This window comes from Excalfactoria chinensis, chromosome 7 (genome assembly GCF_039878825.1).
Source record: "Excalfactoria chinensis isolate bCotChi1 chromosome 7, bCotChi1.hap2, whole genome shotgun sequence".
Taxonomy (NCBI): domain Eukaryota; kingdom Metazoa; phylum Chordata; class Aves; order Galliformes; family Phasianidae; genus Excalfactoria; species Excalfactoria chinensis.
In genome coordinates this window covers 18,927,179-18,952,521 of record NC_092831.1, presented here as the reverse complement: position 1 = coordinate 18,952,521, position 25,343 = coordinate 18,927,179, and the positions used below count along the sequence as shown (strand labels likewise).

The 25,343-nt window shown below is 38.2% G+C and overlaps 1 protein-coding gene across 2 annotated transcripts; it reads left to right on the top strand.

The window, feature by feature from the left end:
• Positions 1 to 138: 138 nt before the first annotated feature.
• Positions 139 to 24,707, top strand: GPR155 (G protein-coupled receptor 155). Of its 2 annotated transcripts, none has more exons than XM_072342252.1 (16): positions 139 to 301; positions 4,400 to 4,905; positions 6,667 to 7,066; positions 7,841 to 8,006; positions 9,155 to 9,310; positions 10,185 to 10,268; positions 11,577 to 11,697; positions 12,751 to 12,835; positions 12,917 to 13,007; positions 14,365 to 14,605; positions 15,253 to 15,354; positions 17,711 to 17,844; positions 19,069 to 19,164; positions 20,123 to 20,187; positions 20,884 to 21,021; positions 22,739 to 24,707. In XM_072342252.1, the coding sequence occupies exons 2-16, from the start codon at positions 4,446 to 4,448 to the stop codon at positions 22,959 to 22,961; spliced, it is 2,562 nt and encodes an 853-aa protein (XP_072198353.1). In that variant the 5' UTR covers positions 139 to 301; positions 4,400 to 4,445; the 3' UTR covers positions 22,962 to 24,707. The 2 variants fall into 2 exon arrangements, with proteins under 2 accessions (XP_072198353.1, XP_072198354.1); XM_072342253.1 differs by having other exon boundaries at positions 22,686 to 24,707.
• Positions 24,708 to 25,343: the final 636 nt, after the last annotated feature.

Genomic DNA, 25,343 nt, shown 5'->3' with positions numbered 1-25,343 from the left:
CTCCGGCCGCCTCCTGCTGCTGCAGAGGGCTTCTCCCGGCCGCCATATTGCGGGCCGCGCTCCCCCCGCGGCTGTCGGGCCGGTCCCTCCCATCCGCCGTGTCACTGCCTCGCAAGGCGGCCGGGCCGGGCCTCCCCTGCGGCGGGAGGGGGCCCGGGGCCTTGGGGTGGGGCGGACCGAGTTTGTCCGGGCCGGGTCAGCGCTGCTTTCCCCTCCCCTCCTGGGCCTTTGTACCGCGCCTCGGAGAGGTTCTCAGCTCGGCCCTCTGTCAACACACCCGTGCCTACCACGCGCCAAGTAGGTAAGCGGCCCGCGCCTATCCCATCTCCAGCTTCCCTGTTCGTTTGTTTGTTTTTGCTCGGGACAGCTGTCACTAGGGATAGTGCCGCTACTTTGTTGCGTCTCGAGTTTCTCAGTGGAAACGCTGCTTGCTGGTGCCTGCGGTGGTTGAGAGAAGGAGGGCTGCGGGGAGGTTCGGTCGCTGCGGCTTTTCGCAGGAGGACGGGGATGCTGCATCTCTGCCGGGCAGCGTGGCAGCGAGGTGCTTCTTTAGGGCCGCTGATAGCAACGTGTAGTCTGCGTTCTGAGAAATGTTTTGCTCTTTGCTTCACAAACGTGCGTCGTGTAACAAGCCCTAAGTTGAGCCTGATTGAACATTTTGGGACGGCGTGGTATTTTGTGCTGTAGGCATCTGTTGCTTCATACTGATGAGCCTGACTAGCTGCCTAGGCAGAGCCCGGGGCAATGATAGGCGCTGTGAGCCCCATGGCAGCCACGGTTCCCCAGGGTTTCACGTGTCCCAGCACTGCCGTGTAACCACAGCAGAAGAGAGCACTGGGAAAGGAGCATGACCTTGCTCAGGTGCCCAGAGATGCTTGCAGCCACACACCTCTTGTGGCAGTGGAAGGCTGTTTCTTGGATTAGTTGCTGTTGGGGTTATTCTCTGTCTGCTTTCTTGGCTCGGTGAAGTGAAATTCAACTTGTGGTTAACTTGCAAGAATAGAAACTGTGGTAGCCACTCCTTTCCACTTCATTTTATCATTGTAACTCTCTAAAGTTGCTTCCTCTTTGCCTTACAGTAAAAGATGTTATTAAAAAACACTTATCCCAGTGAAGGGGGAGATGAATGGTCATTTTTCCTGCCCTACTCTCTGACTTTCAGCCTCCTGAATAAGTTGTCACCCTTGGGATGTTCCTTCATCACACTCAGGTAGTAAGATCACAGTGAAGGATGTTATTTATGAGCAGTCTGTGCAGACTGGCCAGCGTCACCAAGATTATCCTGGAAGGGCGTGCTAAGTGAGACCCTGCAAGATGATGTGCACTGAGGTGTCTCCTACAGTGTCTTGCATGGTCTTTGATTTAAAAATAATAATTATTTTTATTTTATTTCATTTTATTTTTAAAGGGGATTTTCTTGCTGGAAAAGGAGTTTCTCTGCTTTGGTATTCCAAGAGTAGCTTGATGATGTTGCTCAACTCACAGCAACTGCAGAACTGAGTTTCTGGTCTGGTGAATTTTAACACTTTACAAATATTGACAACCTACAGGAGACACAGGCAAACATCAGTGCTCCAGGTTATTTCAAGGGACTTGTAAGCTGCACTAGTTCCTTGATCTTTGTCTGTCGTCAATCCTTGTGCCAAATTTCCACTGGTGATGCCAGGACCGTCTCTCCTTATGAATGCAGGCTGGTGGTGGGCTGCAGGCAGCTCCTCCTGGCACAGCTAATAGCTGATGAGGCAGCACTGTTCTTAAAAGCTCCATATCTATTGGTCTGCAGTTCCCAGCAATGCAGCTGACTGAGATTTCAAGGACCCAAATCTTAATCTTCAGTCACTGAACAGGAAGTCAAAGCCAAGCTCTTGCTTTTCAGATTTATGTACTCATTTCTGTGTTGTTTGACTAGTTAATTTCTTACACGTACTCTGAGAACAGAATTCTGCATAGACTATACAAGGGTTTATTTTTGCATATGTTCATCATTGTTGATTGCATTAAAATCTGTGAAATGAAGGCATTTCTGCTTATGTGAGAGGTCAGTCTGAATTCAGCCCTAGGTAGGATAAGGCTGTATGCCAAATCTGTGATTGGTTAGGTAATCCCGCTGCAATTATGTAATGCATGCATCTCATTGCAGATGGGACTGAGGGAAAAATTCACTGTGATATGCAGTACCCCATGTGAGAGTCTGCATTTCTGGAAAATACCCGTTGCTCTGTTATAGATAATCTGTGGCACATGTGAGTGTTTGGGGCTGTACACGGCTCTGGAGCTGAAGGGGTGATTCACACCTTAGCCCTCCGAGGAGCACCAGTAGCAGCTTTGCCACAGTGTGCTATTTCTCTCTTTGAAACTCATGTGGTTCACCAAAAATTGTGTCTGGCTGACTTTTACAGGGGCCCTTGGGATGAATTTCAAGGTGAGGATAGCCTGGAGGGGAGTACAGGAATGTTTGTGGCACTCTATAAAAGATGGTTGTAGGCTATGTGGGTGTTTATCCATGTTAGTGTTGGAGATAGGGATCGAGCACGTGCTGCTGACTGGTACAACTAGAGTCAGCCTGCTGCATGCTCATTTGACTGAGTCGTGGGTTATGAAACAGGAGCAACTCCATAAATAATTCAAATAGGGAGGGAAGAAAGGCATTTAAACAATTCTGGCACAATTTTCGTTCAAAAGTATTTGCTTATGTATTGGTAGACTTGCTTGCGAAGGCCTGGTTCTGCGAGGAAATAGCCTGTGTGGCTTATACCACTTCTCAGAAGGGAGAGAGGGGAAAAAGTTCTAACCATAATTAGATTCTTGATAGCTGTGTGAGTCTATGGCTCCTGAAGGGAGCATGTTGAACACACTGTGTTGCAGAGAGTCTCGCTACTGTGCAGTGCTGCAAGCTGGAGGAATCTGAGGTAGGGCTGTGCCAAAGCAACCACTTTTCATCCTGAAGCTAGGGGAGAATGTGGCCAGCTTCTTTGAGGAACTCTGCCCTGGAAATCTTTTGATGTGCCAAAACAAAGTTTGGTTCTCTTTTGAAAAATCTGCAAGACCTAAATACTTTCTTAAATGTTGTTAGTAGAAGTGGTTTGTTGTCTGCTTTAATTAATGCTATCTTTTCATTGATTTCTAGTAGGTAATTCTTTTTAGGAGAGTAGTAAATCTGTTTTGGGCTCACTGGACTTAGATTTACAGCAGAGTATTCTCAGAAGTCTTGGAGACAGACTGCAATAATAGGTCTGGATTGGAGCAAGAGCTCTTTGAGTCATCTGTTTAAAACTGAATAAATGCTTATGAAAGTACAGAGGCAGAGGATGTAGTGAACAAAAGAGGAACGAGGAAGGAACCCTATCAGCACCACAGGGCTTTGAGGGATCCTCCCATGGAAATGCTATAAGAACAAGTGGAGATGGGAGGAGAATTAGGAGGAGCTCTAATTGCAAAAGGTATGGGAAGGGCAAGATCAAGAAGAGGTTGATTAGAATGTATGACGGTCACAAAGGTAGAACTTCGAGCAGCATTTCTGGAAGTTTAAGATTTTGGGTGCTTAAGCTTTTGGTAAGAACTGTTTAAAGGGGAGAACTTGGGTTAAATGAAATCTAAAGAGGGAGGCAAAGGAGGACTTCAGGCCATGCTTGGAGCTGTGTGTATGGAAGCAAAGATGAAATACCAGTAGGTAAAGGGTAATCGGGGTAGGGTTTCAAAATTGGAAGTGTAATGTGTATTTTTATTGCAAAGGAAAAAGAACCAAGAAAGACATGATTCACTTAAGATGTCATAGGGCAGGCATGGGGAATTAGAAAGGAAAATTAACAATTTGGTAATTGGAAGCAAAAAGAATGTGAGACTGTATTTGGGAACTGAGTTGAGGAGGTAAGTAATATTACAAGTTATAAGTAAGCTAATGAACACATGAAGAGTTGTGTGCTGTCCTGATTGAGATTTGACTAGTCTTCTAATTTTGGTCTGTCAAGATAAGGAATATACACTGAGAACGTGGCCGTTGTTGTTTTCTGATGGAGAGGGCTGAAGGGCTATGATTTAATCTAAATGTTGTTTACCTCCTAAAAGAGGTAAACCAAAAAAGTCCTTCCAACAGATGTTTTTCTTTTTGAATTCCCAAACTGTGTTCAGTTTTAATATTTCAGTACTACCCTTAAATTTCAAGCTGAGTTCTTGAGAGAATTTTAGCCTGTGTCAATTGTCTCATTGAGTTGTGTGAACTAGCAAGAATATGTGAGGACAGAATGATTTTTCAGCTTTCTTATTTCTCACTTTTATTTATCCACTTGTTAGTCTCATTGTTACATTTATAAGTGTGAACTCTCCTGTCAGAGAGCTAGATATCATTAACTTTCACCTACAGGGTTTCAGAAGTTAATAAATATCTTCTTTTGTTTTGCAGATGAGATCACTGAATGCTTTTTTTCTGCCAGAGGTGGTAAAAGAAAATGGATAGCTATTCAGACTTCAGTGCAAAGAACCTCTCACTATCAGCTAATATGTCTATTTCTTTGCGGGAACAAGTTGGACTCAATGCTACCGGTGGTCCTCCTTCTATGTCAATAAGCAGGCTTTTTCCAGCCCTATTAGAATGCTTTGGAATAATTCTTTGTGGCTATATAGCCGGAAGAGCCAACATTATCACATCAACTCAAGCTAAAGGACTAGGAAATTTTGTCTCCCGTTTTGCACTCCCAGCTTTACTGTTCAAAAACATGGTGGTACTTAACTTCTCTGATGTAAATTGGTCCTTTCTGTACAGTATCTTAGTTGCCAAGGCTGCCGTGTTTTTCTTAGTCTGCGTTCTAACGTTGTTGGTAGCCAGTCCTGAGAATCGATTTAGCAAAGCAGGCTTGTTCCCTATTTTTGCTACACAAAGCAATGACTTTGCACTGGGATATCCAATAGGTAAGTACTTCCTTACGCTTTCCTTTTCAAAAGTATTTATAGACCTGTAGATGTTTTTGCTTTTATTTTCCAGTATTTGAATTTAACTTTAGAACTGAATTTAGGAGCTACCTGAACTATCTCTCAATTTACATTTCTTGATGGAGCTCATTTGAAAAAAGAAAAAGTAATCCTCAGGCCGTGTAAAGGTGTGTGTGTTGGGCTGGGTGGAGCAAAGCTGTCAGCTAGTGTGAACGAAACAATTTAAAACATTCCAACTCCTGTTGTCTAGCACTGCTTGTCTTTAAAAAATATATATTAAAATATTTCAAAATTGGTGTAAATTACCCTATATGTTGTGTGGGTTAATTTACCCTAATGGATAATTGTCAGTTGCCCTCCAGGACAAAATTAGTTGGACTGCAAAGTAGGAATCTACCTGTATCCTCTGAAATAGCTGTAGTGGGGTCTGGTACTAATTTGGCATTAATACTTGGTGCCAAAAGCATGCTGCAAGTGGCAGGAGTTTCCAAATACACCTTGAGTGCATGGTGTGTGGGGAGGATGGCTGGGTTCAGTGGCATTTGTTTGCTCCTTCCTGAAGAGGGGTGATCTGTGCTACTTAAGTTCTCTTGATTACAGAGTGGGAAAATAAAGATACAGAAGAAAAGCTCAAACATTCCACGCTGAAAGTGACAAGTAGCTCTGTATTTTAGGGAACGTGAAGAGCTAACAGTTTTGTTCACCCAGTTTCAGGAAGCATGCTGTAGGGAATCTTGAACCTTTATTTGTTTTAAACTTGCTGGATGTGTATAAAATACAGACAAATGTAATTGCAACCTTTTTCCTCCCTAGATGAAAATATATTTTCCCTCAGTTACATCTCCTGAGACTTATTTCTCTTGTGGGAAATGTGAAGTATGTCCCAAACAAGGCTATGAGGATTACCTCTTTGTTTCTTGGCACTGGATTAAAATGCCACCTAGGATTTCTCTGAGCCACTCTGAACATATTTCCATTGCCTCCCTCTACTTAAAACATTCTTTCTACTTTGAATGGCCTTCTTGTCAGATTACATTTTCATTAAATATTCCTCAATTTCTAACACATGATTCATGCCTGTTCTATGTGCAATCTATCCAAGTTCACATGTGGTTCATTAGGAGCTTTGCTGGCACATCTAACACAACAGTGGCACTGTAGGCACTTGAGGGTTCCTTGTTTAATAGAGCCATTTATTTCCTTTCTTCCCCTTTCAGTTTTCTCACCCCAAACTTGTACCAGTTCTCAGCACTCTGTTGCATACGTAAACTATTTGTCATTAGTGTGTTGCTTCTGAAGTGCGTGCAGGGCTGAGCACATAGAGTGCCTTGTTTGTTTCTTTGCATTCACTCAGTTACTGCTTTGTGAAACTTAAGATTAGTGACAAATACTTGGAAGAACATTTTTTACAGAAAAGACTGGTCCAGAAAGGCAGTGCAGCAAAAAAAGTGTCATTCAGCATTTGGGGTGAATCAATAACTGTTATTTCTGTTGTGTTTTTTAACATAAATGTTGAGTATTTTGTAGAGTCATTAAATAACGTTGGTTAAGTTCATGTGTTCAGTACACATCTGTGGCCTAATGGTGATGTCCCTTTATATTGATTGTAAATTCTGTTACTTTTGAAGGGTAGTGAAACAATTTTTCTCTAGTTTCAAGGCAGTAAAAATTAATTTCAGCATTAATGAATTTTTGTACTGAAATATTATCACTCATCACTCTTCATTTCCTGTCTTCTAGTTGAAGCTTTATACCAAACCACTTACCCAGAGTATCTCCAGTACATTTACCTAGTGGCTCCAATATCTCTTATGATGCTAAACCCCCTGGGGTTTATCTTCTGTGAAATCCAGAAGTGGAGAGACAATCGCACTGTGTCCCACAGCAAGATCAAAATAGTGGGCCTGGCACTCCTTCGAGTTCTGCAGAACCCAATTGTATTCATGGTCTTCATAGGAATTGCCTCAAACTTCATTCTTGGCCAGAAAATTCCTGATTACCTTGAAAATTTCCTCGATGGACTGGGCAGTTCATTTTCTGGCTCTGCACTTTTTTACCTTGGACTAACGATGGTGGGACAAACAAAAAAACTGACAAAGGGTATGTTTGTTGCACTGATCCTTCTCATCACAGCTAAACTGTAAGTTCCATTTATGTACTTCACAATTTTGCTTTGTAAATTGCTGCTGGATGTTTTAACCTCCAAGTATATTAGTCATATGACTTTTCTCTCCGATATTTCATCTAAATATTTTAATTGCTGCCATTCTACAATTAGCATAATAGAAATAGTTTGTCATTGCATTAAGACTGTAAAATTTGGAGACACACTTGAGTATCATCAGTACAGCTAAGTAGGAAACTTACTACAAGACCTACACTGTAAACCATCTCAATTATAAGTTTTGTAAGAGTGTGAGGAAAATGAATGACTGTTGCTTATGGAAGCATGTGCAAGGCTTAGGGAGTAATTCCACGTGACATCTGGGATATTGCTAAGGGCGGACAGAGGAGCATGAATGGAAGTTTTTTTCTGTAGGATAAAACTTTTAACATGGGATACTTGGGATTACACCCTTGTTCTATGTCAGACAGTTCACATAAGTTGATCTGACTTTCAAGGTTGCTGACTTCTGTACGGCTTCTGTTTGTTTAACAGTTGGAAATTAAGTTTTGCTTTTATATTTTGCCTTTCTAAATATTAAGTTATTGAAAGAATGTTTCTGCACAAATATGTAGTAAAATGTGTTGGTAATTCAGGGATCAGTGGAATTTCTAACACTTGTGTATGTTTTATTTAACGTGTGACAAGAAAATTTGAAGCAGGTTATATATGTCATGATTTTTTTCCTGAGTACAGAAGAGTCTATTGCTCTGACTTAAACAAATGACTTATTTCCCCTTCTCTTTTCAGACTTATGATGCCATTTCTTTGTAGAGAAATGGTGGAACTCCTGGACAAGAGCAGCAGCACCGTCAACCACACCAGTTTATCAAACTATGCATTTCTTTATGGAGTTTTCCCAGCAGCACCTGGTGTTGCAATATTTGCAACTCAATTTAATATGGAAGTAGGAATTGTATGTAGTCAATTTTTCCAAACTTTTGCTAACCTTGGGCTTGAATTTGTTGGTTAACTACTCGTATTACATAAATTCTTATGGTAGGGTATTTAATAAATACCTTTCTGAAGAACAAACTCCTTAGATTTCAAGTCTGAGCTGTATTGCAATTTAATAATTAACCAAAATACCGTTTCCTGCTGTCTCAAGTTTCTTGATAATGCACATTTTAAAATAAGTCCTTATTCATGACATTCACTTATTCATGACAACAGTAGAAAGAACTAGGATAATATTAAATAAAAAGTAATTTGCATCTTTTTTTTTTCAGAGGTCTTATTTTTGGTCTATTGTTTTAGTCAGAAATAGAACAGGAATGTTGTCACTGGTTTCACTGACAAAATGAGATGAATTAGCTTCAAGCTAAGAGCTTATAGAAGAACCTGTGCTTTAACTGATTATTTTGTATAGCACTCCAATTAAATCTTGTGGTAGAAACACGTTTTAAAATGAGAATATCAAATATCTGGTCAACTTAAAAATATGAAGTTTATAACTTTTTTTTCCCACTTGAAGATTCTGAAAGTAAAACATTATAAGGTAGGAATTTGTGCCCAACCACCTGAGGAAATCTCTTTAGTGATCTGAAGAGTGAGTAGAAATTGATGCTTCCATCACTGCAAATTACAGAATTCTAAAAGGCAGAAAGATGATGAGAAGCCAAAATAGAAACAATTGAAATGTGAAAATATGATTTCCTCTCATGAATTTATATATATTACTGTTAACATAACTTAGCTCACTTATTTTTTTATGGCATGAATCTTTGCATCCAAAAGGATATTGTAGCATTGTAAGTTCACCTCCAGGTTGGAGTCATCAGTATCTCCACCCCTGAAAACGTTCTATAAGCATTTGCAGTTGAGAACTCTGTATTCCCACTGCTTCAGAAGTTTGTTGAAATATGCGTATGTACAAAATGGATACTTCCTCTCTCAAATGCTAACTAATTTATCATGGAAACAACTCAATTATTTGCTTAAGGCTCTGTGCTTAAGTTGAAGTAACAGTTTTGCCAGTGGTTGTCTTTAAAAAAATAAATAAATGACTACTCTTTTACTTGAGATTTGCTTAACTCTGTTCATATTCTGTTTGACTCTTTGCAGATTACCTCAGGCATGGTGATAAGCACTTTTGTGTCTGCACCTATCATGTATGTTTCTGCATGGCTTTTGACCATTCCATCTATGGATCCCAATCCACTGGCATCTGCACTCCAGAATGTTAGCTTTGATATAAGTATTGTCAGCCTTGTTTCACTGGTAGGTGTTGGCAAAGTGAACTACCACTGCACACTGTAACGTCAGGGAAGCTTTAGTACATAAGCAGCAAATCGAGTCATGATTTAAGATGAGATGGACATTTCATCATTGGATCCTGTTGCAGAAGGATGGGGGAAGAGCTGTGTTTAAAAAACCTGAAAAGCTGCACTGTAGGGAAAAACAACCTGAAGTGCTTGGATATAATGAAGTAGCAAAGAGAACATTTAACTTGGGAGTTTTAATTCAGCTTTATCAGATTCCTTTCCTAGTAGTTCTGGGTGTTTAATCCTGAAAAAGTATACTGAAATCTCAGAAGTTTGATGTGAATTGTGTTTTGATTTCACAGGCTCTATAGATAGTGAGCTTAGTCTTTTAACTTTAAATAAAAGCTTCCGTGTTGGAGGAAGCTGGTGTCTGAAGATGGTATCACACTGAACATTTTGTCACAAAACAATCTCTCACGGGAAGCAGCAAGAAAAAGCTGCCTCTTGCCATTGTTAATCATATCAGGTTATTTAGAAAGGACAGTGAAAAGACTGTTGAATTCCAAACTTCCAGGCTATTCTACATCTGTTTATGTCTTGGGAAACAACCCGGCTTCTGCACGTGGCAGACAAAGCCTTGGTGCTCCCTGGAAATATTTCACCATAGTGAGAACCCGATGACACTTTGCTTTTTCTAATGCATACAGATTGGCAGAAGATGGTGTCAAGCTGACTGTGGTAATCATGTTGTGAAGTAACTTCTCAAGATTTGTTCCATATTTAATTGCAGCAAAGTTTTCCAGGGTATTCATCCTGCTCTTTTGTTACTATTGTCAATGTTTTATATGTGTGTGTTGGTCTCACATTCAATTTTATCTTGTCTGTTACAGATTTGGTCTCTTATTATTGTTCTTCTGAGTAAGAAATACAAACAGCTTCCTCATATGATTACAACAAATCTACTTGTTGCGCAGGTGAGTAATAAGAAAATATTTTCTTTCTTTCTTTTGTATGTGTGTCTTATTTTTAACACTTTTGCAGTTTGGTTTCTACCGCATATCTTTGTAGCCATATAAAGTGAGCAGAGTAATCTAATGTGTGACTTTTCTGAACAGTTTCTGTGACTTAGGAGGTATAGCCCTGAAGGAAATGGCAAGGTGTGACAGTTTGTTTTGATCATACAGCTCTCATAGAGCAGCACTGCAAACAGAACGGCAAATGGCTTCTGCAGTATATTTTTAGTGTTATAAACTACTGCCAAATAGCAGTGCTGAGTGCACTTCCAGTTCAGTTTATGCCAATCCAAAGTCAGCAATGCCATGATAGGCAGCAACGTGCGTCTGACTCTTGGTGACCTGATTCAGGGAGTGAAGTAGGAAACTAGCTGGTTTAGCTACCTGAAGTGACTCACTGAGGGATCATACAGGTGCCAGTGCTGATGAAAGGAAGGGGCGTGGGAATGCATGGCTGGTGGCTAGGGGACAGCAAAGCCAAATAGCTCTGACTTGGATTAACTGTAATTATTATTTAAGCTGAGAGAAAACTATAGAGTATGTGCTGCTTCTTTCCTTGAAGACAACTGCACAGCTATTAGAATTAGTGAGCGTAATACACCTGTGCAGTAGATGCTTTCTAAAGTGTTGTTTTTGTTTGTTTTTTAATAATTAAGTGAACTCTGAGATCTGATTGCAGTCACATTTCAGAGAAGAAAATCAAACATGAGAGAGTTGCAAGTGGTTCTTGTCTATAACAACATAAAGTTCTCCTAAAGAAATTTTTTTGAGCCTTTCTATTAGTATTTCCTTAGTATTTCAGCCTATTTTTTCAGATTACTTCAGTGCTAAAACTCTCGTGTAAGGCTGAAAACTCGTATGATTTCTGTCTGATCTGTTGACCTCAACTCTCAGGTTCATGTTCAAATCATTTCAGATGAATGGGTTGTACCTAACAAAAGCTTTGCATCTTGACTTAATAATTGTATATTTTGCAATAATTATATATACTTTCTTTCCTGACTATTCTCACTCCATGTTTATCTGAGCTTTGTAACTACTGTCAAAAACAAAACAAAAAATGTGGAGGGAGAATGCCCTAGTCAGTGATGTAACCATACCATTGAGCTTATTGCTGTGCTAACTATCTAATTCATTAAATCATATTGCAGTGGCATTTAGAGACTGATTGTAGCTATATTACAATGTGTTCAGGCTTGAGTGATTTTTTGTGTGTGTTTTTGTCATCCTGCTTTCCAAATTTAAATAATATCTTCCCTTTCTTTTCAGCTTATTGCTTGTATTGGAATGGTGATATGGAATTTCACTGTTAAACAGGAAGATGTAACTGTGCAGATCCTAGTATTTATATTTCTCTACAGTTCACTTTATAGCACCTACCTGTGGACAGGTATGATTTTTCTAGGCAGAACTAAGTATGGTATAAAAGGCTGATGTACTAACATAATTTGATTGTATTCTTCAGGGTAATTGTTCCATTCACTTGCATATAATTCCACAAAGAAACACTAAAAAGCTGTGCCAAGCTGAAGCCCTAGCAGTGCAGAGCTAAATGTCAGATGCCACTTCTGCTATTCAAAGCTCATAGATAGACATGTCTGGTTTCTCTTCGCCAGTTACAGTACAAGCCTTGCTGGCTTATTTAAAAAACAAAACAAAACAACTCAAGAACCTGTTCTCAAAGCAGAAGCAATTACAAATAGAGTAAATGGGGATGGGTTGCCCTTCAGCTACTCAAAAACTTACTGCCAGTTTTTAATGAATGCAGAATGTAAGACTTTAATTTATTCAGCATTAAGGAGATCTTAAAACCTTATGCCTCAAAAAACAGGAAAAACAGAATGGAGATACCAAAGGAGCTTTATTATTTCTTCCCTGTGGCAGTTGCAATTTCCAAAAAACAATGTATGTGTTCTGCAGGTGTGGATGATTAATGAAGAGATTAGTTGCAGTAGGCAGATTTTAAAGACATATGAAGGAACTTGGTGAACTATTCAGGTGTAATTAAAAAAGACTTCTTATACCATTCCTGAGGCCAGAAGTGGAAAGGTTTATTTTGTGTGATGCTTTTTTGCAGTAGGCTGTGTTTGTTTGGCTGAGATAGAAGATAGCGTATGATTAGTGTAGCCTCATGTAAACACTAGCTTTGCTTCAGCAAGGAAAGTATTATTGGGCTTGGGAATGGAATAGACATTTGCAGAAGATACTCCTATGTATAGTTCTGTAGTTCTTCAAAGTTCATTATTCATATGATTTAATTTTTTAAGTAGGTGTTTCTCTTCTACTTTCTCAGAATGTAACTAGAAAAAGAATATTTTGGGATATTTGAGGTCTGAGAGGAACACTTTGGTTCCTAAGCAGGTCACACACTAGAGTGTCTAGAATCTGTAATTTTCAGTTCTCTTTTTAATAATAAACAAGGCATTTATTTTGTTCTTTGTAGGTTTTTTATCTTTCTCTTTGTTTCTGTTGAAGAAGAGAGAAACAGTAAAGATTCCCATTGGGTTTATAATCATAGCTGGATGGGGGTAAGTCAGCACAGAGGTTTACCCGTAGGATTCATGAGAGCTAGCTAAATATGTTACTTTGTTCATATTTTTCATTTTCAGAGTCCCAACACTTCTGGTGGGAATCTTGTTAATAGTGGGTGAACGTAACAGCACTAGCATTGACTCTGCCTTTTTCTATGGAAAACACCAGGTATGAGTATGTTCTGTTCTTGTCTCTTCTGACTTTTGCCATATCCAATATATCGTTAAGAAATTGTGTTCTCTGATTCTTATGTAAGTAGCTTCCAGTCAAAGTACGTGCTACTGTAACAGTATCATTATACAATGCTTGCAGATTGCTATAAAAATATTTCTGTAATGGAACATTAGAAAAACTTGTTTGAGCAATGACCTTCAAGCTTAGACAGATATGACTAAGAAAAAGGTGGAGTTAGACTTTTCAAAGGAAATAGTAAAAGGAAATAGTAGTAATGAATTGCAGACTCTCTTCTTAGTGACTAATTTGTAGTCTAGCTTGACAATCATCTAAAATTGTCATGGAGTTACCTACATGAATCTATGTCCGTGACAGGGGGCAGTAGGCCCATGGGCAGGCCCCCTGACCCCAAAAATGGGAAGGGAAAAGGAGTAGGGAGATGGAAGCTGGACTCAAGGAAACAAACAGAGCAATGGCAATAATCTAAGGAGAAAGCTTATTTTTCTAACTGTGATATCAGAATGCAAGGTAACACAATATAATACAATCTAATTGAAACTGAGGCTAATAAATCATGTAAAATAAGAGAGAGAGAGAGAGTTTTCTGAAGACTGAGAAACCTACTTCGAAATTGAAGGCACACAGCTTAGAAGCACACCCACACCCACTGCCAGGCACTGAGAGAGAGAGTGAGAGTCACTTCCGTGACATGTTTCCCTCTCTGACTGTGAGGTCCTCTGGGACGTGTAGTTCTTCTCTGTGCTCTACATGATGTTATGATGTGGAATACCAATAGCAAAAATTACAAAACCGTGACAAAAATTGACACCATCCAATAGCTAATTAATGTTTTTTAAGCTGTAGTAGATAGGATCTACATTACCTTGGTAGCAGTGACTGCTTGCGCTATGGGAGAGTTCTCTGTGCAGTCAGGATTTGAAATTCCCAAGGCTGAAATTGTGTTTTTACCATTAAGTAGTTTGTCTTTACTGGAGGATGTGATCTGTGCTAGGTTAGCTAGTTGTTATGTTCTCCCTCTGCCTTTATTATGGATAGAGAGATTATGTGTTGCTCAGGATTATTCACGTAGTGCATAGTGCATAGTGGAGGAAAGGGGAGGAAAATAAAATAAAAGTAGCTGTCTTACTCATGAAAAATAAAACATATTTCATGTACTAAGTGCTCCTTCACTTTCAATGCCACAAGATGGAAGAGCAGAAAGCTTTCCCTGTGGATGCATTTCTCAGTGTATTTAGGAAGCTGCAAATGTTAGAAGGAAAGATATGTGCAACAATTTTCCTTTAGTTTGTATTTAGGTATGTACATTTTTTTCTCTCTTTTTACTTAACAGATAATCACCACAGCAGTGGTCCTGTTCATCAGCATTTTGATGTCAGGCATCTCACTTATGTGCATGAACAGAAATAGACAAGAGTCAAACTATGAGGTACTGAACCCATATTCACCTCATGGCCAAGTAGAAGGGAATCAAGTTTCAGCCACTGTGCCTCAACCTTCTGCAGGGTCTTCTGCACCACCTTCTCCTGCACAACCTTCTACAGGTTGCTCTGCGCAGCTGTCTCCAGAAAGAGGTATAGAAAGTAGCTTTGTAAAAACAAATAAACAACCTGGGTTACAAAACCAAACAAAACCGTTCCAAATTTAATTCTGACCTGGGAGGGATTGTTGTTTACAACTTCAAATGTAAAGTTAGTGAGAAAGAAAAATCTAGATGTAGCTGTCCAAGGACTTAGGTTTATATTTCTAGGGAAGGTTTGATTATTATTAATGTAAAGTGGGGGAAGTGAACAGGGGAAAAATAAAATAAAACAAAACCACGTATGTGGGTTTTCTGTAAGTGATAGTGTCTTCATAAGCATGTGATAAATGCAGTCCAGTAGGTGTTATAGGTTATTTACCCAATAAACTGTCTCCCTGAGAATGAGTTAAAGGCCTACAACATTGCTACTCCTTGTTTGACTTTGGCTTTCTTACTCATTTCCCTTGTGTTTTTTTTTTCTAGCTAAAAGCACGTGTTGATTCTGTGGCAGTAGTGCTACATTAGATATTTTTATGTATTTGTAATATAATGCATATGCTCTCTCAGTAAACTGGAATAGTTGTCTGCTTTCCCCTTTTAGATTATTTGTGAACATACTGGAGTATAGCATATTGTGTTATACTTTTGAAAATAAATTATTGCGGTGAAAGAAACTAACTATCCTATTATGCTTATTAGATTGCTGTTCTTGTCAAACAATGAATGGGGAAATATCCTGTGCTAAGGAGGGCAAAGCAGTGCCAAATGCTGTTGAAAACAAGGTTCCTTCAATCGAGACAGGTAAAACAGCAGTGTATCTTTGTATTAATATGACAAACTGGAATGGGTTGCTCAGAGAAGCTTTGGATACCCTGTTACCTGGCAGTGTTTAAGTCCAGGTTGGATGGGGCTTTGGGAAACCTGGTCTAAAAGATCTCTCTGCCTGTGGTGGGAGGATATGATGGTTTCACAGCAATGGCCAACTGAACTCTACCACAACTCTCCCTCAACCCCCTTCCTCAAAAGAAGATGAGGGAAATAAAATATGATGTAAGGGGGGGAAAAAGTCTCTAAGTGTTAGATAACTAACTAAAGGGAAAAGAAAGATAAGAAGGGAAAAAAAAAAACAATCACAGAGAAAAAAACAATTATTTTCTGCTTCCCATTATCAAGTGATGTTGTCACATCTTGGGAATCAGAACCTAAGTATGTGTGGCAGTTGTTATGAAAATGCCTGTCATTCTGAACAAGAGCAGCCCTGGCCATGTCCTCTCCCCAGCTCCTGTCCAACCTGAGCTTGCTGGATTTGGGATCTTGGAGAGAGCCTCCATGCTGTGCCTGTGTTGCTTAGCCATAGGCAAGCACTGAGATGGTATCAAGGCTGTTCCAGCTACAAGTGCAGAGCACAGCACTGTGTAGGCTGTTGTGGGGAAAGTGAACTCCATATCAGTCAGACCCAGTACAGGGGATTAAAATGAGATGGTCTTTAAGGTCCCTTCCAACTCAAACCATTCTAGGATTTCCTGGTTGACTCTCTTCTCGCATTTGTGTGTGTTGCACTCACAGCAAAACTATTTGTTCTCCCAGGTCATGTTGAAAACCGTTGTTCTCTCAACTTTGCTTCAGTAGTTTATATTTCGTATTAAGTTCAAGTGTTGGTATATGCATTGGTATTTATTCTGTTCTTGTTGTTCAATAGAAATCTTTAATTACTAGAGTGACAGTTTTGCATACATTTGGTAGATTTATTTATTTATTTATTTATTTATTTTTGGAAGGAGTGTGATTGCTAAATGTTAAACTTCTAAAATTGAGACAAAGTCGGACTAAAGCACATTTATTATATTCTAATATTCACATCTTATCTCCACCCCAAAAAGGTTTTTAAAGCTTCTATTGTAGTCATGCACAAGTTTTGAATAAGAAACTTTAGGTCTAAAAGAGCAAATACTTACTGCAGGCTAGATCAAATGTCCATGCTGCTGTAGTATCCAGATCCTGGGGAGAGACATGGAGAAAATTGTCTGGGGGGTCCTTAACCCCACTCAGTGAAATAGAGAAATGGATCAAAGTGGCTGTTCAGCACCTGTTGGAAAATTGAATGCTCAGCCTGTTCTCATCATACATCACTTTCAACAGTGAAAACTATCTACAGGACAGCCTTTTTTTTTCCCTGTTTTTTTCCATCTTTAACAAGGAAGTCCATATCCATATGCTTTACCTAAATGCATTATAACTTCAAACAAAACTAAATATTTTATGCTGAAATGTACCTTGTTTTATCTCCTTTCACAGTATGTAGCTTTCTACTTATTGCCAACTATTTTTTCTATGAAGTAGTTCAGACAAATATCATAACAATGTCTTCCAGTGATAGGAAAAGGGCAATTAAATTTCCTTATCATAAGGGATAAGATATTTTGAATCTTATGATTAACTGGGATTTTTTTTTTTCTGCCTATGTGAACAGTACAAAAAGCTATAAATCCCTAAAAGCAAATTGTAATGGATACACTCGTGTAACTGACTGCAGCCATTAGTAATCATTGTGTTATCCTGTTGCACTACTAAAGGTATTTGGTATAAAGTCTTAGTTATGTCCTTCACTGTCAGTTTTTCACTGCCATCTAGAGGAATATGCTCAGTATTGCTGAGAACTCTGGGTGAAATAAAAGCATCTATTCTCTATGTGTTTGGTTCTTTTGATTAATAGAGTTATGGCAATTATTTGTTATACCATTTTAGAAATAGGGTAGCAGAACAGAAATGAACATGGTTGCTTTTCTGTGGCAGCACCGATATATGGAGTACAGATATTGCAGCTGCAGTATACTTAGAATATTTATTCCATATATTATTTCTATGTTTGAAATCTGATTTGAGGAAATGGCTAATATTTCATTATAGCTAATTCTTAATCACAATTTCTATTAAACCTTTGAAGGAAGAGTTCTGTTGTGAAGTTTCTTCATTTTAGGAACACGCACAAACTTCCATTTGAGGATAGATGTCTGAACTGGTTGTTGTCAAAGTTAATACTGTGTGTAGGACTTCAATACAAACACAGAGTGATTTAACTCAACTAGTAGCTAGCAAGTTACTTATCAGTTTAGAGATGGTAAGTTAGCCTAATGAAAACTTCTTGTTTGTTTTTCAGCTGATCAGTGTGTGAATCATTGTAGCGCCCAGACCTGCGTACTGGCTCAGGAAGAACAGCTTCTACAGACTGGAGACAAACAGCTGGCCAGACATGTGCTGCTGTGCTTGCTTCTTGTTGTTGGCCTTTTTGCTGTAAATACTTTTTTCTCCCTGTTGTTTCTCTCATTGAGGTGGGACCGTTTTTAGGAAGGCTATGTAGACAGCCCAGTAAAAAAAAAATCTTCCAATTCCTACTTTTTATAGCTATATATTAAGTAAATCAGAGGCTTTATTTTTTTCTCCTATTGTAGGAGGTGTATCATAAGATTAATTTATTGTGTGGCACAGAAAAATAAAAGGCAAGTTAAGGCCAACAGTGTCAGTGAGCAAGCTTCACTGGAGAACCCCAAAAGGACAGGAAAAAATTGGAATCACATCATTGGGTAATTAATTCATCACTACCACTCCTTGTCCTATTTTTTCTCAAGAGCTAATTGCCTTCTCTAGCTATCAGTTAAAAGTATGAAGTGAATTCTACTTCTGAAAGAGACTGTACAAAAATTGTTTCAACTGATCGTGCTTTAGTTTGGAATTTGGACTTCATAGAGGTGTTTTAGTAAATAAGATAGTGTAAGACATTATTTGAAATGGAAGAATGTGTTTTCATTGCTTTTCATGCTGATTTGGGGACAAGACAACTAAATTGGTATTGCCTATTAAATTAAAAAGGAAGTGTATTCTGAAAACTGCAGTAAAAATATATATTAGAACAGAATATCTGATACATTTTCTGTGTTACAGCAGTGTCCCAAATTTGACCCTCTATTTTCAACTGAATCCAAATGAATACTTAGATACGATGAAATGAGGCCGATTGCATTAGTTCATTATCCTTTTCACCCAAAGTGGTTAACTTTGGACACTTTATTTTCTTGAATCAGGTATCCAAAATAGCTGAAGCGTGATGTGCTTCAGCTTAAAGCAATCTTAACTATGTAGAAAATATGTAGAAAGCAACGATGTCAGCTCAACAGGCCTCAAGACAAGTATTGCAAGTGTGTCTGGGCTAATATTGTCTGTGTTAGCTTGAACACCTGAGAATGCTTAAAGCAAGCTCCTTGTATAAACATTTGAACAGGCAGGACCTCTACACTGATATGCTTTCCAGTACTTTCTTTAAAAACAAACAAGTTCAGTCATTTACTCCCAGCTATTAAGCCTAATTAGAATAATGTTCTGAAGTGTTTATTTTCTCCTACTGTCTTTATGTGAATTATTTGTTGAATAAAGACAGGTGAAGAGCAAGAAAGCGCTTTTGATTTTAACCTTGAGTTTGTTGTATTTTATTTTTCTTGTTTGTTTTGTGTTTTTAAACAGAATCTCTCCAGTTGTTTGTGGTGGCTGTTCAACCAAGAACCTGGAAGACTGTATGTGGAATTGCAGTTCTTTTGTGCTGTGTTTAATTTTGGTCAGGTACTTACAAATGTTTATTTTGAAAATAGCTTTGTAGATGTTGCAGCTCATGCTGTCAGAAGTGCTGTAAGATGAAGGCCTCGAATAATACTGAAGACACTGGTTCCTTAAGCTATTTTGCCATTTTTCTTCCCCCCAGTTTTTTTCCTTTCTTTATCTTTTTGTCAAAAGATAGTTGTCTTATCATAATGCGATTGCTTTGAGCACTTTAAAAGGTATAAGTGGCAGCTGAGCACCCACTGAGACAGAGTAGGATTTCAGCTTTATTTTTAGCAGAAAATTTCAGAATAACTGCATAGGGACAAGATAGCTACATAGATACTTTGCCTATAGGGCTTTAAGTTACTACCTCTGCAGTTTCAGTTCCTTCACTATTAAGTAACAACTGACACAATTAGATGTACAAATATTACAGCTGCACTTATTTCAATTCAAACTGACACGTTAGATTTGTGGTCTATGAAGATGAAAGCAAAACAGTGTTAGTACTTACCAGAGGAGTATTTCTTAGGTCTGTGAACACGTGCATCTCTGAGATGCATTGCAGTATCAAGTGATGATACTCTGACTTTGATATAAAAGCAGCATGGAAGAATAGTAGGAGAACATTACAGCATGTAAATTGTAGTCAGTTCTTTTCTTGACTTTAACAAAGACAGATTTAAGTAACTGGCTATGTGAAGATACTGACATTTTGTTCATTGGATATCTTAATTACAGAATTGCTGCTTTGAGAATTTCTTTGACAGACTGTTATATACTAATCTGTCTCTTTAAGGACTAAGTGAAAAAAACAAAGCAAAAAAAAAAAAAAAAATCAATTCCAAGTAGAGTCTAGGAAGGAGAGATACTCTTAATTTGGGTTTTGGCAGTTAGTTATTGACACTTTATTTCTGTTCTTCTTCAGAAGCCAAAAATTTTTGCTTAATCTTCTATTTTCTCTGTGTTTCTCCTTTAGGGTTTCATTTCCTTTGGTATTTTTGGCTTGGATAAGCATTTAATCATTTTGCCATTCAAGCGAAGGTAAGTAAAATGTTTACATTTGTAGGTATAAGCTTAATTATTAACAACAATAATTTTAAAAGGGTTTTGAGTGCTTTGTGCCATGGCATTCAATTCCCTATTTGTTTTATTTTTAAAACTTCTTTTCTTTCCCAACTATGGAGAGTTAATTGCAGTTCAATTATACAGGAGTTTTTACTGCTGCCCTGATGCACTTGTGCTGACAAAAATCTCACAAACTCACCGTAGACAAAATCCTTGTCTAACAACGGTAAAGTGCATAATAGTGGATCTTCAGAAACTGTTTCAGCTGAAGAAAATAATTTATTTGTCAGTGCTGGTCCAGATTCTTTCATCACTGTTTTAAAGTCCACTATTAATTAGCTCATACAAGTTCACTGTGTGGACTGAGACTTTCATTGGTACCATTGGAGAAGTAAGTTGTACAAAGCCATCTTTAAATTAGAGCTAGCTAGGGCTGGCTCCTGGCTACTCTCTGTCCTTCCTTCTGCCTGAGCCCAGAGAAAAACTTTTTACTGTTCAAAGGGCTTACAAGTATATTAAGAAGATTATATTAAAAACATTTGCAGAAAAACAGTAAAAAGCTATGGAAAAAATCCCTGTAAGTTCCATTCTTATTTCCAGTTTCCTTAAAAGTGCCTTTGCTTGATTTGATTTTATTTTTTTTTTATTGTTGCTCCCACGCCTTCACCCCAGGCTTGAATTTCTCTGGGGAGGCAGAGAAGCAGAAGGGCATGCAGATCCCACTCTACCTGAGGAAATCAGGATGACCTGTCAACAGTTTGTTCATTATCATAGAGATCACTGTGTCAAAAGCATCGTCAAAGGCAGAAGGTAAGTTTTTCCCCCTTCACATTTAACCTTTTAACAAAGCTCATAGCTCACTTTCTGGAAATAATGAAATGCAGTACAATCATTCTGTGGGTGATTTCTGTTCTGATGTATTTACTCAAACCTTCAAGTGAAGATTAAGAATTTTGCAGTAACAATATTTCTTGTCTAGGACTGAAACACCAAGGTACAAATTATCGTGTCATCTCATCTGGGTTTGATGCTAGGTAGCACCTCATTAAGACCTATCCCCAGTTCTTGCATTTAGCAGTTTAGGTATAAAATCTTTCCGAAGAAGTGTATGTGTCAATACCTGTAATAGCACGTGTGATGCTTCACTTTCATCTGATTGATAAGGTGTTGGTATTTATGGTAGAAAATGTTACTAATAACAACTGCAAGAGGCAAAGCTATTGTAACAGAGCCACTTGCTGTGTGAGAGTAGAACATCTTTAGGACTTTACACCTTTTGAGTTCATACAGTGAACTGAAAGTTTTGCTGAAACTATGAACTATGGCAGGGCAAAGACTTGCCACACAGAAATGAATTATCAGAAACTATTTTGAAATAAGACAGGTTTTTAAAGCTCTGTGTTTCTTGCACTTCGACTGTTATTATGGCTTTCTGGGTTTGGGGCGGTTTGGTTTAGTTTTAACATTTTTTTGTGTTTGTTCATATTTTTTTTTTAATTATGTATCATCTGAGAATACATTAAATCTGACTTTAACTGCTTTATTGTTTTCATGTTAAGTTCATGCAGAACAAGCTTCATGTCTTTTTTTCCTCCTTGTGAATTAAAATAAAGCATTTATGTTTGTGTAACTTGATCGTATCCTCATTGATTTAAACATCCTATAACTAAGACCTTCTGATCATGGATTTTAATTTGTTGGATTTTTTTTTCTCTTCTATAATATTAACTTGCTATATGTTGCTGTTGCTTTTAACTGAGATAAAAAAATAAAAGATGGAAAAAAAATAGAAGTTTATTTTTTGCTATCCTGTATAATTATTAATCATCTTCAGAAATCCTGTGCTTGGATTCTGTAGAGCAGATTTTAGACGAGCAGAAACATTCATTGCTGCAGGTAAATTTCAGAATGCTAATTTACTGCAGCTAGGCTAGATGTTAGTGGAATTACTTCATAAATGTGTTGCATAAGTTAGTAAATTAGTTTAGTCTTCTTTCATTTATTCTTAGTACTGCTTGCTGTAGTAAATATTTAACCAGATATTCATCTTAAATGGTCTTTGTTTACGATACATGTAAGCAGTTGTTTTCTGCTTGAAGCTGTAGAGAAACTATAAAATGGTATTGAAGTGCAGATGGAGGTCCTGCTGCTGCAGGCACGTTGCACTCAAATCATATTTTGTTGCAGAAATGGTCATGCTAATGAGTACATGGGAAGTAAGTATTCACTAAGTAGGCTTGCACTGTGCGTGCTAGTAGGAAAACTGCTGCTTCTGTTTGTTGTTATTTACAGAGGCCTAAAGTAACTTCAAATGTAAATTTTTCTTTTCACTGAAGTGTCTGTAGGAAAAGGTAGTGAACAGTGGCATGTCCCTATTATGAAAAACTTGCAAATTCTCCTCTAACGTGCTCTTAACTATCATGATGTCTTTCCTTGTTTCCTGCTATTTTTCCTTGCCTTTCCCCATCATGCAGTGGTGATACCAGATTTACAGAACATGTGGGTGAATCATTCCTTTGACATACAGGTGTGGTGCAAAGATCTCTACTGGCATCTTCTTTGGCTGTGACCTGGTGAACTGGCTCATCCAAGTTGGACTCGCCTCTGACCGTGGTGAAGCTGTGATGTACGGAGACAGACTGATGAAAGGAGGTGTCATCCAGCATATTACAAATGAATTTGAATTTCGGGATGAATATTTATATTACCGCTTTGTTCAAAAGAGAGCAACTACAGCGGAGAGCCAATGACCTGAGCATGTAGACAGAGGACAGGCAGGTAGGGGTAAATGTGAACATCTCTTCTGGGTTTGCTGCTGAAACTGGAAGTGTTTCTTTCTCAGGTCTCCTGGAGGGTCATGTTACCTTCTCTTGTAAAGTTAGGAAATGTGGTTCTACTTCTGCCAATTCTGAAGCAAATGAAAGCCATTCTTAAACCAGAAGGCAACTAGATCGAAAGAAGATACTCTGGATTTCTTCCATTTTCAGCAAAACAAACAGTAAAATGGTATGTGTCAATGGCATATTATACATGCACTTATAACAGCAACTTTAGTGGCTGGTGCCACAATGGGGAAAAAAAACAAACATACGTGAGGGAAATATTTCATGTTGCTGTATGTTTTATAATATTTCACCGTGATGCAATTTTGATCCCTTCTTAAGGTCAAGCTCCCACTAACTTCATAGAAATAGGACTTCTTCCATTGTACCTCAGTTTTTACTACTGTATACTCTTGTATAACACCAGAAACTTATTCTGGTTGTGAACACCTTAGACCAGGCAGTTTGTTTCCCTTTTAAATATAAACCCCTCCATTTGTAAAAGCAGAATACTTGTGAAGAGATTACAACGTAATAGAATTTAAGATGAGGAAATAAGGAGTGGAATAAAAAATGTTTTTCTACAAAGGTACTGCAGGAACATACAAAAATAATCCCTACTCAAATTAGGAATCAATATGATGTACTCTTATGTGAACAGCTGGTTCTGAAATTTTACCTTTTAGTGGTGGTAACAGCTTTGTCAAGAGTGGATTTTTAGTTTCTGGAGTAAGCCTCCATTATAATTCAGAAGTGCCAGCCTCAGACAGAGAACTTGTGGAAGCCTAGGACATTTGTGCAAGTCAAGACCCAACATTTTACCAAACCATGAGATCTTTTAAATAACATGCATTGACTTTCAAGTCTATTCTATAAACAACCCTAATGGAGTATCCAGGTTAAGGTTCAGAAAAGCTGGAGATATTAGAATGTTATTATTGGGCACACAACAGACTTTCCAAATAGGCCTCAGGTATCCCTCTATGAGGTTAAGTGGTTAATCCAGTGTCATTCAGATTCTCGTGCACTGACAGCAGAAACTTCAAGAGTATTTTGGAGAGGTTAAAGACAAACTGTAGTATCTGATAGCCATTACACTACTAGGAAAAGCAGTTCTAATGCTGAAAGAATGGCATTTATTTGTCTATATAAAATGTTATATAATGGGGGAAAGGAACGCAAATACTAAAAAAGTATTTACTCATCTGGAATAGTCAAGCAAATGACTTTTTTAAAAAGCATCCTTTAATTTAAAGTAATTTTTTTTATTTTTTAAATACAGATTTTATTGCAGCCACTTACGTGTCTACTTTGGATTAAGTACTGAAAATGATTTTAGCAGTATAAACTGTTGTTCAGGAAACAGTCATTTTACGGTAGCTATAACTCTGCAAAATATTTCAGTCTTATTGCATATCTGCAGTGTGCTCTGAAACATAACTGTATACGTATGCTACACAAACTGACATATTTTAATGTTTCCAACATGGTAATTGACATTTGTATTGGGCTGTGGCCCCAAGGGAAAACTACAGTTTTATTTCCATTAGAACTGCTGAAGACAATGACATCAAACGTTTTGGAATGACTACATATACATGTCTAAAGAGCAGAAGCTATGTGTCTGGCTTCTAAATAATGTAACTTATTAATAAATCTGATATTGATTTCAGAGTTCTGGTTGTGGTGTGATGCAGGGCGTGCGAGGGTGACGGGTGCACATCAGTTTTACATGAAGCGCATCTTTTTGAGAGATTTGTTCGGGTGGCTTCTGGATTTCAGATGTGCCTTGTGGGGTATGCAGAGTGGTTGTGAATGGATGTCCACCAGTTTTTTTTTCTCGTTGCATGTCTACTCTTGATGCCAGCAAGGAGCTAATTCAGATCTTCAGGAATGTTTTGGAATCATCCCCTTACCAAGTACTTTTTACTTCTTGCACTCAGCTCTCTCATTTCATCATGATGTCCTTGCCTTGGCCTCTTAGTAATGGCTCTAATGCTTCGTAGATTTGAAACCAGCATATCTGTTTTAAATAAGAAATTGCTCAAAATGTTTGCTTAGGGAAGGCTCCCTTCTGAAAATCTAATGAAAGAGGACATCTTTTGGTAACGACTAAAAAATACGGTTAGATGAACTGTTACAACACTGTGACTTCTGATATCACAGTTAGTCTGATGAGAGTCTATGATGATTAACAAATTGGCTAAAGAAAGTGTAAAACAAACATGGAACATATATTTCTAAATCAGTGGAGACTTTTGGAAGCAAAGAACAGGTTTAGAGTGACATTAGAAAGTTATTCAACTCCTA

Coding starts and splice junctions, on each gene's coding strand:
- GPR155 (XM_072342252.1), top strand. CDS start 4,446: ATGGATAGCTATTCAGACTTCAGTGCAAAGAACCTCTCACTATCAGCT. Junction 10,269..11,576: donor CAAATCTACTTGTTGCGCAG/GTGAGTAATAAG, acceptor CTTTCTTTTCAG/CTTATTGCTTGTATTGGAAT. Junction 12,836..12,916: donor ATAATCATAGCTGGATGGGG/GTAAGTCAGCAC, acceptor TTTCATTTTCAG/AGTCCCAACACTTCTGGTGG.